Consider the following 15,750-nt stretch of genomic DNA (forward strand, 5'->3'; position numbering starts at 1 on the left):
AAATGACATCAAACGTAGTTTTATATAAAAGGTGTTTTTTTACACTTGGCTCGGGTTTTACTGAGACTGTTCGTAATCGTGAACAGTGTATTTGCGATCAGAAGTTGAAAGTAAACATGTCTCTGGTATGCGGCGCGTAATTTGTACGTTTTCAGACGCATAAAGCATTTTACGTGTGTATGGTATTAAATCGAGAAAGCTCCCATTTCTTATCTGCACTTTGTATCTGTGCTTGTTTTTAAAGCTACAGAATCCTACATTACCTACCTCACGCTTAGCAGCGCCTGCGAGAGATAGATCCTCATTTCTTCTAGGATTAAGTTTACATATTTTGCATCAGAAAAAATAATTAAGGTCTACTTAATACTACTCACTCAAAGTAATTTGTTTTAAGTGGAAGATAAGCTAAACTATGTTTATGAAAAAATCCTGATATGAACTCCATCTGTAACTTTAAATGATAAGTAATTGTTCCACTAAAGTCATCATTTTTGACATAATGTTCAAAAAATAATTTAGATGGCACCATTTTCAATTTGGCCGAGAACTATTAATTTTCCTTTCATCAAGGTAATAATTATAGTTGGATTTTGATGTGGCACGGCAAACTGACAAACACTATTGAAATGTCTATCGAAAAATTACACTTCGTGTTAAAATATGGTGAATTACGGAAAATACACAACTCCATCTGTTGAAATAATAATCCTCTATAAAGAATGTATGGTAATATTGTCATTTACCATCTCGCTCCTTTGACAAATTGATGATGTATTTTATTTACCACAGATGGAGCTACTTTAACCTTGGCTAAACAAAATTTTCATGTTTTTTTTTCTTCCGAAGTTACATATAAAGGTGTGATTTTCTGTGTAAAGATTAATAATAGGCCGATCAACTAATATAAGTACAACATTCAAATGTACAGTTTTGACAAATAGATTGCGTGTCGTAATATTTTACATCTTGAATTCACAAAATTAATCATATCTTTTGATAGAGTGAATGGATTTCGATGAAACAAAAACTAAGTAATACCCCAAGTTACGTAGAGTTTTTGTAAACAAACAGACAAACAGACAAAAATGTCAAAAATGATGGAAATGGGTTCTGTTAGTTATCCTTTAACATGCTGGCTATTTTTTTTTGACAATTTCTTCAATGTACAAAAATTACTTTTCTACAGATTTATTATATGTATAGATTTGCGTCGAAAATCATTAGAATCAATTTATTATCATTATGGAATTTGGGAATTGCAGCCGAAAATCGATCTCAGTGGCGTGCACTTGGAGAGGCCTATGTCCAGCAGTGGACTGCTATAGGCTGATGATGATGATGGAATTTGGGACAGATGCAAATCAACATCTTGTAAAATAAATGTTTCTTTCTTTTGTTTCATCCTATTGGGCACGCTCTAAGGTGATCTTCACACTGCCCCGCATCACGCTGCATCTTGCGTGTCGACGCACCTACGCGCGTTCTTGCGGGAGTGCAGATCTGCATCATCGTGCGGGTTTTTCACGCACTCACGCGCGTAGGTGCGTTTTGTAAATTCACGCACAGCGAGTTCCATTTTCAAATATACACGTCACGCCCATTCAAAATCACGCGCTGCATTGCGGGATTCAGTGTGCCATACCTTGCGTCTCGCCCCGCACCTACGCGCGGGGGTGCGTGTTTCTCCGCATGTATGTGCGTGATCCGCATGAACGCGCGTGGATGCATTTTCAGTGTGTTGGACTATGCGTGTTTTCCATACAAACGGAGATATTTCCATACAACGGAAAAAAACGCATCCACGCACTACGCTGCATCATGCGGGGCAGTGTGATAATCGCCTTAGTCGATGGGGACGAATTTTTTATGCTTTTTAGTTGTAGTTTTTTTACTACCATAGTTTTAATTAAAATAAAAATACTTCTAAAGGTGGTGTTAATATTTTTTTATATTGTAAGACATAAATATCTCATTCGTATTTTTCAGCATCAATACGCGAGTAGAGAAAAGGTCTGCTGCTCTGGTTACATACGCAATCACGAATACAATACGTGAGTAACATTTTTGAAATTAAAATACATATATTAAGTACCTATAATTCAATCTATTAGACTGCCAACCATTCAACACCTGACCGATAATTTCCCACGGAATAGGCGAATCAATAGTTTACTTTGTCTACAAACAGCTTAAATAGCACTTATGCGCAAAAGCGTTTACCTACTGCATAGAAACAATTTTCTATTGAATAAAACTTACTACTGTAGGTATACGTGAATACCTCAATGAAACAATAGTTTTTATTAAATTTAGATTTCATTATTAGTTTGTACTGTGTATTATTGTGTGTTAACATACTGGTACTCAGCTGTATCCGGTTAGACTGGAAGTCGACTCCAACAAAGCTGGAAAAGGATGATGAGATTACCTGCCTTACTTGATTCGTATTTATTTCTTATTAATCATAGCAGTTAGCGACTCTTATTTCGAAAATAGCTACTCGCGTCCAATGGGAATGTCTTCGCTCATCCGAAAATATCGAGGAAAACTTGAGATAACTTTCTTATCCAAACGTAACCTTAACCTAAACCTTCTTCGATAAATGGGCTATCTAATACTGAAAGATATTTTTTACAGTATTCATTTCCTGAAATTAGTGCGTTTAAATATATTATGTAAGCTTGCTAATACTACTGTAGATTTTATTATTGCAGACTCGTGTGCGAACCAGAATGCCAGGATCCCTGTCTAAACGGAGAATGCGTAGCCCCTGAAAAATGCGAATGCTACAGAGGTTATGTCAAGGCAGACACCTACAGCTGCAAGCCGTTCTGCTCAAGTGGCTGTCCCCATGGTAGTTGTGTTGCACCCGAAACTTGTAACTGTGACTCTGGATGGCAAATGGTTCAATCGAAAAGTTCTGGGAATAAATCATGCCAGCCAGTATGTTCAAAGCCCTGTGTTAATGGGACATGCATAGCCCCTGAAAAATGCGAATGCAAAAAGGGTTATGTCAAGTTAGATAACTATAGCTGCAAGCCGTTCTGCTCAAGTGGCTGTCCCCATGGTAATTGTGTTGCACCCGAAACTTGTGATTGCGACTCAGGATGGCAAATGGTTCGATCGAAAAGTTCTGGGGATAAATCGTGCAAGCCAGTATGTTCGAAGCCCTGTGTTAATGGAAGTTGCATAGCCCCTGAAAAATGCGAATGCAAAAAGGGTTATGTCAAGTTAGATAACTATAGCTGCAAGCCGTTCTGTTCAAGTGGCTGTCCCCATGGTAGTTGTGTTGCACCCGAAACTTGTGATTGCGACTCAGGATGGCAAATGGTTCGATCGAAAAGTTCTGGGGATAAATCGTGCAAGCCAGTATGTTCGAAGCCCTGTGTTAATGGAAGTTGCATAGCCCCTGAAAAATGCGAATGCAAAGAGGGCTATGTTCAGTCAGACACTTACAACTGCAAGCCTTTCTGCTCCAGTCGATGTCCCCACGGCAGATGTTTTGCACCAGAAATATGTGTCTGTGACCCAGGATGGCAAATGGTTCAATCGAAAAGTTCTGGCGATAAGTCTTGCCAGCCTATTTGCTCCAATCCCTGTGTTAATGGAAGTTGCATAGCCCCTGAAAAATGCGAATGCAAAAAGGGTTATGTCAAGTTAGATAACTATAGCTGCAAGCCGTTCTGTTCAAGTGGCTGTCCCCATGGTAGTTGTGTTGCACCCGAAACTTGTGACTGTGATTCAGGATGGCAAATGGTTCAATCGAATGGGTCTATGGATAAGTCTTGCCAGCCTATTTGCTCAAAGCCCTGTGTAAATGGGACGTGCGTAGGCCCTGATAAATGCGAATGCAAAAAGGGTTATGTCAGGTTAGATAACTACAGCTGTGGACCATTCTGCTCCAGTCGATGTTCCCATGGAACTTGTATTGCTCCAGAAACTTGTGTCTGTGACCCAGGATGGCAAATGGTTCAGTCGAAAAGTTCTGGGGATAAGTCTTGCCAGCCAGTATGTTCAAAGCCCTGTGTTAATGGAAGTTGCATAGCCCCTGAAAAATGCGAATGCGAAAAGGGTTATGTCAAGTTAGATAACTACAGCTGTGGACCATTCTGCTCTAGTAAATGCTCGCATGGAACTTGTGTTGCTCCAGAAACTTGTGTCTGTGACCCAGGATGGCAAATGGTTCAGTCGAAAAGTTCTGGGGATAAGTCTTGCCAGCCAGTATGTTCAAAGCCCTGTGTTAATGGAAGTTGCATAGCCCCTGAAAAATGCGAATGCGAAAAGGGTTATGTCAAGTTAGATAACTACAGCTGTGGACCATTCTGCTCTAGTAAATGCTCGCATGGAACTTGTGTTGCTCCAGAAACTTGTGTCTGTGACCCAGGATGGCAAATGGTTCAGTCGAAAAGTTCTGGGGATAAGTCTTGCCAGCCAGTATGTTCAAAGCCCTGTGTTAATGGAAGTTGCATAGCCCCTGAAAAATGCGAATGCGAAAAGGGTTATGTCAAGTTAGATAACTATAGCTGTGGACCATTCTGCTCTAGTAAATGCTCGCATGGAACTTGTGTTGCTCCAGAAACTTGTGTCTGTGACCCAGGATGGCAAATGGTTCAATCGAATCTCTCTGCGGATAAGTCTTGCCAGCCTATTTGCTCAAATCCCTGTGTTAATGGAAGTTGCATAGCCCCTGAAAAATGCGAATGCAAAAAGGGTTATGTCAAGTTAGATAACTATAGCTGCAAGCCGTTCTGCTCAAGTGGCTGTCCCCATGGTAGTTGTGTTGCACCCGAAACTTGTGACTGTGATTCAGGATGGCAAATGGTTCAATCGAATGGGTCCATGGATAAGTCTTGCCATCCTATTTGCTCAAAGCCCTGTGTAAATGGGACGTGCGTAGGCCCTGATAAATGCGAATGCAAGAAGGGTTATGTCAGGTTAGATAACTACAGCTGTGGACCATTTTGTTCCAGTCGATGTCCCCATGGTAGTTGTGTTGCTCCAGAAATATGCAGCTGTGACCCAGGATGGCAAATGGTTCAATCGAAAAGTTCTGGGGATAAGTCTTGCCAGCCTATTTGCTCAAAGCCCTGTGTTAATGGGACATGCATAGCCCCTGAAAAATGCGAATGCAAAGAGGGCTACGGTCAGTCAGAATCCTACAACTGCAAGCCTTTCTGCTCCAGTCGATGTCCCCACGGCAGTTGTGTTGCCCCAGAAATATGTGTCTGTAACCCAGGATGGCAAATGGTTCAATCGAAAAGTTCTGGGAATAAATCATGCCAGCCAGTATGTTCAAAGCCCTGTGTTAATGGGACATGCATAGCCCCTGAAAAATGCGAATGCAAAAAGGGTTATGTCAAGTTAGATAACTATAGCTGCAAGCCGTTCTGCTCAAGTGGCTGTCCCCATGGTAATTGTGTTGCACCCGAAACTTGTGATTGCGACTCAGGATGGCAAATGGTTCGATCGAAAAGTTCTGGGGATAAATCGTGCAAGCCAGTATGTTCGAAGCCCTGTGTTAATGGAAGTTGCATAGCCCCTGAAAAATGCGAATGCAAAGAGGGCTATGTTCAGTCAGACACTTACAACTGCAAGCCTTTCTGCTCCAGTCGATGTCCCCACGGCAGATGTTTTGCACCAGAAATATGTGTCTGTGACCCAGGATGGCAAATGGTTCAATCGAAAAGTTCTGGCGATAAGTCTTGCCAGCCTATTTGCTCCAATCCCTGTGTTAATGGAAGTTGCATAGCCCCTGAAAAATGCGAATGCAAAAAGGGTTATGTCAAGTTAGATAACTATAGCTGCAAGCCGTTCTGTTCAAGTGGCTGTCCCCATGGTAGTTGTGTTGCACCCGAAACTTGTGACTGTGATTCAGGATGGCAAATGGTTCAATCGAATGGGTCTATGGATAAGTCTTGCCAGCCTATTTGCTCAAAGCCCTGTGTAAATGGGACGTGCGTAGGCCCTGATAAATGCGAATGCAAAAAGGGTTATGTCAGGTTAGATAACTACAGCTGTGGACCATTCTGCTCCAGTCGATGTTCCCATGGAACTTGTATTGCTCCAGAAACTTGTGTCTGTGACCCAGGATGGCAAATGGTTCAGTCGAAAAGTTCTGGGGATAAGTCTTGCCAGCCAGTATGTTCAAAGCCCTGTGTTAATGGAAGTTGCATAGCCCCTGAAAAATGCGAATGCGAAAAGGGTTATGTCAAGTTAGATAACTACAGCTGTGGACCATTCTGCTCTAGTAAATGCTCGCATGGAACTTGTGTTGCTCCAGAAACTTGTGTCTGTGACCCAGGATGGCAAATGGTTCAGTCGAAAAGTTCTGGGGATAAGTCTTGCCAGCCAGTATGTTCAAAGCCCTGTGTTAATGGAAGTTGCATAGCCCCTGAAAAATGCGAATGCGAAAAGGGTTATGTCAAGTTAGATAACTACAGCTGTGGACCATTCTGCTCTAGTAAATGCTCGCATGGAACTTGTGTTGCTCCAGAAACTTGTGTCTGTGACCCAGGATGGCAAATGGTTCAGTCGAAAAGTTCTGGGGATAAGTCTTGCCAGCCAGTATGTTCAAAGCCCTGTGTTAATGGAAGTTGCATAGCCCCTGAAAAATGCGAATGCGAAAAGGGTTATGTCAAGTTAGATAACTATAGCTGTGGACCATTCTGCTCTAGTAAATGCTCGCATGGAACTTGTGTTGCTCCAGAAACTTGTGTCTGTGACCCAGGATGGCAAATGGTTCAATCGAATCTCTCTGCGGATAAGTCTTGCCAGCCTATTTGCTCAAATCCCTGTGTTAATGGAAGTTGCATAGCCCCTGAAAAATGCGAATGCAAAAAGGGTTATGTCAGGTTAGATAACTACAGCTGTGGACCATTTTGTTCCAGTCGATGTCCCCATGGTAGTTGTGTTGCTCCAGAAATATGCAGCTGTGACCCAGGATGGCAAATGGTTCAATCGAAAAGTTCTGGGGATAAGTCTTGCCAGCCTATTTGCTCAAAGCCCTGTGTTAATGGGACATGCATAGCCCCTGAAAAATGCGAATGCAAAAAGGGTTATGTCAAGTTAGATAACTATAGCTGCAAGCCGTTCTGTTCAAGTGGCTGTCCCCATGGTAGTTGTGTTGCACCCGAAACTTGTGACTGTGACTCTGGATGGCAAATGGTTCAATCGAAAAGTTCTGGGAATAAATCATGCCAGCCAGTATGTTCAAAGCCCTGTGTTAATGGGACATGCATAGCCCCTGAAAAATGCGAATGCAAAAAGGGTTATGTCAAGTTAGATAACTATAGCTGCAAGCCGTTCTGCTCAAGTGGCTGTCCCCATGGTAATTGTGTTGCACCCGAAACTTGTGATTGCGACTCAGGATGGCAAATGGTTCGATCGAAAAGTTCTGGGGATAAATCGTGCAAGCCAGTATGTTCGAAGCCCTGTGTTAATGGAAGTTGCATAGCCCCTGAAAAATGCGAATGCAAAGAGGGCTATGTTCAGTCAGACACTTACAACTGCAAGCCTTTCTGCTCCAGTCGATGTCCCCACGGCAGATGTTTTGCACCAGAAATATGTGTCTGTGACCCAGGATGGCAAATGGTTCAATCGAAAAGTTCTGGCGATAAGTCTTGCCAGCCTATTTGCTCCAATCCCTGTGTTAATGGAAGTTGCATAGCCCCTGAAAAATGCGAATGCAAAAAGGGTTATGTCAAGTTAGATAACTATAGCTGCAAGCCGTTCTGTTCAAGTGGCTGTCCCCATGGTAGTTGTGTTGCACCCGAAACTTGTGACTGTGATTCAGGATGGCAAATGGTTCAATCGAATGGGTCTATGGATAAGTCTTGCCAGCCTATTTGCTCAAAGCCCTGTGTAAATGGGACGTGCGTAGGCCCTGATAAATGCGAATGCAAAAAGGGTTATGTCAGGTTAGATAACTACAGCTGTGGACCATTCTGCTCCAGTCGATGTTCCCATGGAACTTGTATTGCTCCAGAAACTTGTGTCTGTGACCCAGGATGGCAAATGGTTCAGTCGAAAAGTTCTGGGGATAAGTCTTGCCAGCCAGTATGTTCAAAGCCCTGTGTTAATGGAAGTTGCATAGCCCCTGAAAAATGCGAATGCGAAAAGGGTTATGTCAAGTTAGATAACTACAGCTGTGGACCATTCTGCTCTAGTAAATGCTCGCATGGAACTTGTGTTGCTCCAGAAACTTGTGTCTGTGACCCAGGATGGCAAATGGTTCAATCGAAAAGTTCTGGGGATAAGTCTTGCCAGCCAGTATGTTCAAAGCCCTGTGTTAATGGAAGTTGCATAGCCCCTGAAAAATGCGAATGCGAAAAGGGTTATGTCAAGTTAGATAACTATAGCTGTGGACCATTCTGCTCTAGTAAATGCTCGCATGGAACTTGTGTTGCTCCAGAAACTTGTGTCTGTGACCCAGGATGGCAAATGGTTCAATCGAATCTCTCTGCGGATAAGTCTTGCCAGCCTATTTGCTCAAATCCCTGTGTTAATGGAAGTTGCATAGCCCCTGAAAAATGCGAATGCAAAAAGGGTTATGTCAAGTTAGATAACTATAGCTGCAAGCCGTTCTGCTCAAGTGGCTGTCCCCATGGTAGTTGTGTTGCACCCGAAACTTGTGACTGTGATTCAGGATGGCAAATGGTTCAATCGAATGGGTCCATGGATAAGTCTTGCCATCCTATTTGCTCAAAGCCCTGTGTAAATGGGACGTGCGTAGGCCCTGATAAATGCGAATGCAAGAAGGGTTATGTCAGGTTAGATAACTACAGCTGTGGACCATTTTGTTCCAGTCGATGTCCCCATGGTAGTTGTGTTGCTCCAGAAATATGCAGCTGTGACCCAGGATGGCAAATGGTTCAATCGAAAAGTTCTGGGGATAAGTCTTGCCAGCCTATTTGCTCAAAGCCCTGTGTTAATGGGACATGCATAGCCCCTGAAAAATGCGAATGTAAAGAGGGCTACGGTCAGTCAGAATCCTACAACTGCAAGCCTTTCTGCTCCAGTCGATGTCCCCACGGCAGTTGTGTTGCCCCAGAAATATGTGTCTGTAACCCAGGATGGCAAATGGTTCAATCGAAAAGTTCTGGGGATAAATCGTGCAAGCCAGTCTGTTCAAAGCCCTGCGTTAATGGGACATGCATAGCCCCTGAAAAATGCGAATGCAAAGAGGGTTATATCAGGTCAGATAACTACAGCTGTGGACCATTCTGCTCCAGTCGATGTCCCCATGGAACTTGTTTTGCTCCAGAAACTTGTATCTGTGACCCAGGATGGCAAATGGTTCAATCGAATGGCTCTGTACATGAGTCTTGTCAGCCTATTTGCTCAAAGCCCTGTGTTAATGGAAGTTGCGTAGCCCCTGATAAATGCGAATGTAAAAAAGGTTATGTAAAGTCAGACACCTGCAGCTGCAAGCCTTTATGCTCAAGCGGCTGTCCCCATGGTAGTTGTGTTGCACCCGAAACTTGTGACTGCGACCCAGGATGGCAAATGGTTCAATCGAATGGCTCTGTGAATAAATTTTGCCAGCCGATGTGTTCAAAGCCCTGTGAGAATGGAACATGCGTGGCCCCAGAGACTTGTGAATGTCTTCCTGGTTATATGAAGCTAGGTTATATTTGTCAGCCGGACTGTGGAGATCGGTGTCTGAATGGTATCTGCACGAGTCCTGGTATTTGTTCGTGCAATCCGGGATGGTACAAAAGTGACTTCAATGGTACGTGCGTGGCAGATACGCCAGAAGTTGGTGCAAGTGAGGAAAACTGGTGAGTTGTTGCACATAAAATTATGATGGTATATAAACACTGTTCGACTGTAATACATTGTTTTTTAAGTCGTTCTGCCCTCGAGTATTTGGCTGTCACTGATGATCACATTTCGTTTACTTGTAGCTGCCCTTATAACGCGTTTTTGAAATAATTTCACAATATTGTAATCTTTATCTTTTCTGCCTAAAGTCAATGTGCATTTGTTTTCAGGGTGCTGTCTAACTGGATATACATCTTAGCCGTTGTAAGCTCCGTATTATTGGTGATAATCATGGCGTGTCTTATAATATATTTCAAAAGGAAGAACCCCAAGATTGGTAAGTTGACACACAAATCAATTGATTTTCCTAGTCTTAGAAAGACTCATACTTTTGGAAAAGAAATGAGAGGAGGGAGAATATATCAATATATAATATCTAAACTCTCGTCTATTTAACTCTAAACATTTATTCACGGTCATTATTCTTTTCAGATGAATCCGTGGAACTTCCAGCTCAAGAAATAAAGTCAAAATTTATAAGTAAGAAGAGACAGGCGTACAACATTAGCAGTCAAAATTCAGAGCTTTAATATTTATAATATACAAACTCAGCATTTTTCGAAAGTCAAAATCAAAAGAACGTTAATAATAATAATAATCTAGGTAGCCCCGCAGGGCATCTGAGGCGGATGACGGGGAGTAGCGACCTCGCGGGGCTATATATCCGAGTGCTCCAGGGAGAGTATACTGTCCCCCATCTCCGGCTTGCCGGAGTGAAGCATGACGGGGGATAGGTCTCCCGCCTCTTGGCTTGCTTTCATCGGCCGGTCAGAGTGGAGTCGCTAGAGCAGGGTTAGCAGCCCACTCGGAGGGTAGGTGCCTCGTGGTAAGTGGCGAGTGGGCCGGTGATGCTGGACCCACAGGGAGCGCGTGATCTGCGTTTAAAGTCCGCCGAGGTATCCTCACCCTTCAGCCCCTCATGTACCTGTTGCCCCCTTGTTGCGATTTAGCGACTGATTCCCGGGGGCCCAGTAAGTGAGGTGGCGAGTCTCCACCTGCCATTTTTACATGTATTCAATACATTGTCATCGGCAGGTGCCATAGTTCCCGTAGTTTCCCCATTCCTAGTCCATTAGCATCCCATCACAATAGCCCAAGTAGTTTTCATCCACAGTTAGCAATAGTTTAGCACAGAACCGGGGATTGTCCTTGGGTACATTTCTATAGTGTATACAGGGATAATCGTCGGCTTTGTGTCACCATTTCATTAAAGTTGTCTCAAAAGGGCTTCAGCGTGTTGGCTTCGGCCCCACGTTCGCCTCCCAAAAATCCGGGACTCTATAGTCCCGAGGTCTGGTAGAGACATACAAAATAATAATCTATAATTTAATTGTAAAAGTCTAACCTGTAGATAAAGATCTACCAGCGGTTTGACATTCTTCCTAATAGAACTACTCCCCATGATAAAATGTTCAGCAGTGGACGGTATGATGAAAAGTCTGACATTTATGTTGTAGTCGTAAACCGCTACAAATCTACGTCACAGCCAGAAGGATATACTTATTCTTTAATGAAATAGTATCTAATAATGCTACCAACCTCTTGGGTACACTCCAGATGGGTAGCGATGAGGAGAATGTTTTTGATGCCATTTTGTAATTATTATTATTGTTTTAATTTATTTAATTTGAGACAGTATGTGTTAATGATTTGTTAATAAATGTTGATTGATAAATGATGATTTATTAATAAAAATAACTGTATGTGTAACCTTAGAATTCTAATAAAATCACATAAAAATTTAATGTACCTAAATAGAAGAAAGAGAAATGTAAACTTACATAGTATATTATTGTTAAAAAGTAAAATAGGCCAAATTGTATTATTACTGCATGCAGCAGTGTTCTTGTATAGTTTTATATAGGTATCTAACTCTCCTACTCTGTTCCTAAATTATTTGGGTTTAGCGCAACATGTTATTAGCTTCCTAACATTCAGTCTTCTTATTTATATCATCTATCAGGCAAACAATCCATATTTTCCTTAGTCAACCTGTGCCTCTCCATCCATTCACATGTTTCATACCTTCTGATCTGACCTCTATTTCTTTTCTGTCACTACTTTCCCTATATACCTACTCATTGCACTATATCCGTCTTGGATGCCTATTATAGTCCCACATCCATCTCACAAGATTCTCATCTCTAAAAATCGGTAAAAAAACTTTTAAGTTAAACGGTTTTATCTTATGTGCACTGAAAACTAGAAAATAAAAAAATAGTTACTTACCTGTCAACCTACGTAGGTGGTCCCGGTCATATTAAACTAAAATAAAAACGTGGGGCCCATTAACTATTGCTGTAGTACTTTCTTCTAGAGGTATAATAGGTGTGGATTGCATCGACTTACTATAATCGTAACTGGAGATTTTGACAATCAATAATCAGCCGTAGCGGCTTCACCAGCGAACGCCGAGCTCATGATCTACCAAAGTATAAAGATATGCTTTGCCATAGGTAGGATTTCACAGGGGCCCCACGTTTTTATTTTAGTTTAATATGACCGGGACCACCTACGTAGGTTGACAGGTAAGTAACTATTTTTTTATTTTCTAGTTTTCAGTGCACATAAGATAAAACCGTTTAACTTAAAAGTTTTTTTACCGATTTTTTATTTTCTAGTTTTTAGTATTTAATGAAAATGCGTACCGAATATTCCTCATTCTATCTAATTCATTTAGTGTATCATTATTACACGGTCTCTTACCTGACAATTTATTACAATCTAATTCCTCAATACATAGCCCTTCCAGATACTTTTTTTTTAACAACCCCAAAAATCATCACATGACCTCTCCTGCTGTGGGTCAGCAGCGGTGAGGGAGTGTCAGACTCTTGACTAGAAACCGTTTTGTTCCGTCGTAGGCCTTTTATGTACCAGGGCCGCGGTAACTCTTTCGAACAATCTCGCAGCCCAGGCAGGCCTTGGCCCTGTTGGGCCCCGCTGGAGTTACTGACAGTTTTCTACTTGTGAAGCCCTTTCATTTGATACCCGTATTGGTGGGATTGATAAAAAATTGTTATCAGCCATTTGGTAGCGGCGGCCATCTTAGATTTCAATTTTGCATAGTAAATTGTATTCTACTTGTTGAGACCTTTCATTTGATACCCATGTTGATGGGATTGATAAAACCTACGTTATCCGCCATTTTATAGCGGCCGACATCTTGGATTTAATTTTTTATAGTATATTGTATTCTGTTTGTTGAGCCCTTTCATTTGATACCCATATTGATGGGATTGATAAAACCTACGTTATCCGCCATTTTGTAGCGGCCGCCATCTTGGATTTCATTTTTTATAGTAAATTGTATTCTACTTGTTGAGTCCTTTCATTTGATACCCATGTTGATGGGATTTATAAAACCTAAGTTATCCGCCATTTTGTAGAGGCCGCCATCTTGGATTTTAATTTTATATAGTACATTGTATTCTACTTGTTGAGAACTTTCATTTGATACACATATTGATGGGATTGATAAAACCTACGTTGTCCGCCATTTTGTAGCGGCCGCCATCTTGGATTTCAATTTTTTATAGTATATTGTATTCTGCTTGTTGAGCCCTTTCATTTGATACCCATATTGATGGGATTGATAAAATCTACGTTATCCGCCATTTTGTGCCGGCGGCCATATTGGATTTACAATGTTATTGATATTACTATATTGTATTGTCATCGGAATTAAAGGTGTATACAAAATTTCAGATTAATCGGTTGACAGGAAGAGGGTGAAATTTGAATTACTAAATTTGACCCAAGAATGAATAAATAAAACAAACGGGGTGAGCTAAATAAAACCGTTTAAAAAACAGGATGAGCTAAATAAAACCGTTTAAAAATGTATTCTCTTTTCATTGATCTGACATACCTAGTATGTTAAAATTATCTGTATTTAGTATCAAGCTAAAATGTCCTTCTTGTTTGGAAGTTGGTTAAGAAGAATTTCGGTTCTTCATCGGCATCGCAACGAATCGCAAGTGTTTGAAATGTTTTGTTCTGTCAAAACGATAACCGAGTTGCCACGAATTATTTTTAGATTCACATATCTTTTTATTTATTATTGTACAACAAAATCATTTAGTTTTTATTAATAAAATCTTTTTGGATACATAATATATGATCAAACGAACTTCCAAGTGAAGTTCGATCATTATTATATGAGTCGCTTCATTCGAAGATATATTAACCATGTAGTCCCCCTTTCCTTGCGCTAGCAACTCCGCACGTCTTTTAAATTTTAAATTTACCCGCTTTTTTTTTTTTTTTTTTTTTTTTTTACCACTTCTCTGACATAACCTGCCTTGCCGTGTTAGTCGTTTGTAACATCATTTCTTTTAGAGATATAAGGTTCTGGCAAATCTCTTTAGGGTTTTAACGGGTGGGTTGGGAAAATGATATATCTTCGAATGAAGCGACTCATATAATAATGATCGAACTTCACTTGGAAGTTCGTTTGATCATATATTATATTTCGTCGCTTCATTCTTCAGATATATTAACCATGTAGATGTTAAGAGACGATATGAGATTTGCATGTATGGTTGGAATGAAATGCAGATTATTTTAGGAATCATTATTTATTTATTAAACAAAAATATTTTTTCTTAAACAAATATAATTATAATTGTATCACAATATAATCAGTCTAGAGACATACTGACTCTGCAAACTCTGCTTCATTAATTATGTTCAGCTTATAGAACTTGGCGAACGTATGTGAGCGGCTAGTCCACCCCGCGGTTCTGCGTATTGTGTCGATGCACACTCCCGCTGAACTAGCGGACGAGGTCGAAGCGTGTCGTGTACTGTGTGCACTGAATATCGATGTATCTACACCGCTTTCTGACAACACTAACTTTATCCAACGGCTAATAGTTTGGGCCGTGGCCGCCCTGTTGGGTTTTTTAATTGTTAATATTAAATTATCAGAGTTTTTATTCCGGAGAGTTTTCGTAGCGTATATGTAATCTGAAAGTACAGTGGCCGGGCAAATATTTGTATTGTCTACAAAGTAGGGAAGAAAAAGTACGGGCTGTTCCCTACCTGGAGCAGAAGTCTTGATAATATCTGTTATTATTATTTTAATTCCAGTGGATGATATATTTATATTTTCAAGCTTAATAAGGGAAAGAGTTTTGACTCTTTGTGCCGTACATAAAGCAAGTAGTATAACTAATTTTTTAGTTAACCGGTATAAGTCCAAGTCCCTATTCGGGTACCAATTAGAAACATGGTTAAGTACTAGTTGTGGGTCCCATGTGTGTGTATACAAGCTGTTGATTTGCATCCGTGCCATATTCAAGGACGTAATTATGCTAATGATTCTCGACCCAAATCAATAAAAAAATTGGTACGTAATTTTTTTTCTTTAATTTTTTTTCGGAATTCCGTAAATGTCATCTAGCCTTATTTAAACTTGTCGCGTATGTTACTGGCGTTAAAACCGTGCTGCACCCTCACACAAACGCAAACACAAAGCATTCGTAACGATCACTCATAAATTTCATTCATAAAATTGGATTACTTCGAAAATACCACGACATTACAATGACAAAAAAAGCAGTGCATATTAGTTATTTCCCATCTACTGTAATTCCAATCGACTATTTATGTATTGTATGTCCTCCTCCTGAACTATGGCACAAATGCAAATCAACACCTTGTATTTAGGTTTACTAGGTTTAAGCTTATATGCTCCCTTTAACAATCGTTTTACACATTCGTCAGAACCTATATTATTGCCCAATAATAACGAGAGTGCAGATCTGTGTGAGTTTAGGGATCCGTAGGAGGCACCCTTGTTAAACTGTTCCGTTAGGAAAGAAATAACTTTTGCCACTGTACCCTCGAATGGATTAATATTGTTAATATTGCAAAACTGCCACCAGGCTTTGTATGAGACACTATATTGTTTTTTAGTGTTAT

General features: G+C 40.8%; 2 protein-coding genes across 2 annotated transcripts; both read left to right on the forward strand.

Moving 5' to 3' along the window:
• Positions 1–3,305: 3,305 nt before the first annotated feature.
• LOC124632045 (neurogenic locus notch homolog protein 1-like) lies at positions 3,306–6,935 on the forward strand. The gene is made up of 2 exons (XM_047166697.1): positions 3,306–6,851; positions 6,920–6,935. Exons 1-2 carry the CDS (start codon positions 3,328–3,330, stop codon positions 6,933–6,935), a joined length of 3,540 nt encoding a protein of 1,179 aa, XP_047022653.1. The 5' UTR covers positions 3,306–3,327.
• A 213-nt stretch (positions 6,936–7,148) lies between these two features.
• LOC124632046 (multiple epidermal growth factor-like domains protein 10) lies at positions 7,149–10,429 on the forward strand. Its single transcript, XM_047166699.1, has 3 exons — positions 7,149–9,779; positions 9,993–10,099; positions 10,255–10,429. The coding sequence occupies exons 1-3, from the start codon at positions 7,162–7,164 to the stop codon at positions 10,350–10,352; spliced, it is 2,823 nt and encodes a 940-aa protein (XP_047022655.1). The 5' UTR covers positions 7,149–7,161; the 3' UTR covers positions 10,353–10,429.
• Positions 10,430–15,750: the final 5,321 nt, after the last annotated feature.

The sequence above is a fragment of the Helicoverpa zea genome, chromosome 7, assembly GCF_022581195.2.
Source record: "Helicoverpa zea isolate HzStark_Cry1AcR chromosome 7, ilHelZeax1.1, whole genome shotgun sequence".
NCBI classification, from domain to species: Eukaryota; Metazoa; Arthropoda; class Insecta; order Lepidoptera; family Noctuidae; genus Helicoverpa; species Helicoverpa zea.

What these genes read in the sequence shown, in the direction of transcription:
- LOC124632045 (XM_047166697.1), top strand. Translation starts at nt 3,328, where the DNA reads ATGGTTCGATCGAAAAGTTCTGGGGATAAATCGTGCAAGCCAGTATGT.
- LOC124632046 (XM_047166699.1), top strand. Translation starts at nt 7,162, where the DNA reads ATGGTTCAATCGAAAAGTTCTGGGAATAAATCATGCCAGCCAGTATGT. An exon ending in GGTGCAAGTGAGGAAAACTG is followed by an intron (nt 9,780 to 9,992) that starts GTGAGTTGTTGC and finishes ATTTGTTTTCAG; the next exon opens with GGTGCTGTCTAACTGGATAT. An exon ending in AAGGAAGAACCCCAAGATTG is followed by an intron (nt 10,100 to 10,254) that starts GTAAGTTGACAC and finishes TATTCTTTTCAG; the next exon opens with ATGAATCCGTGGAACTTCCA.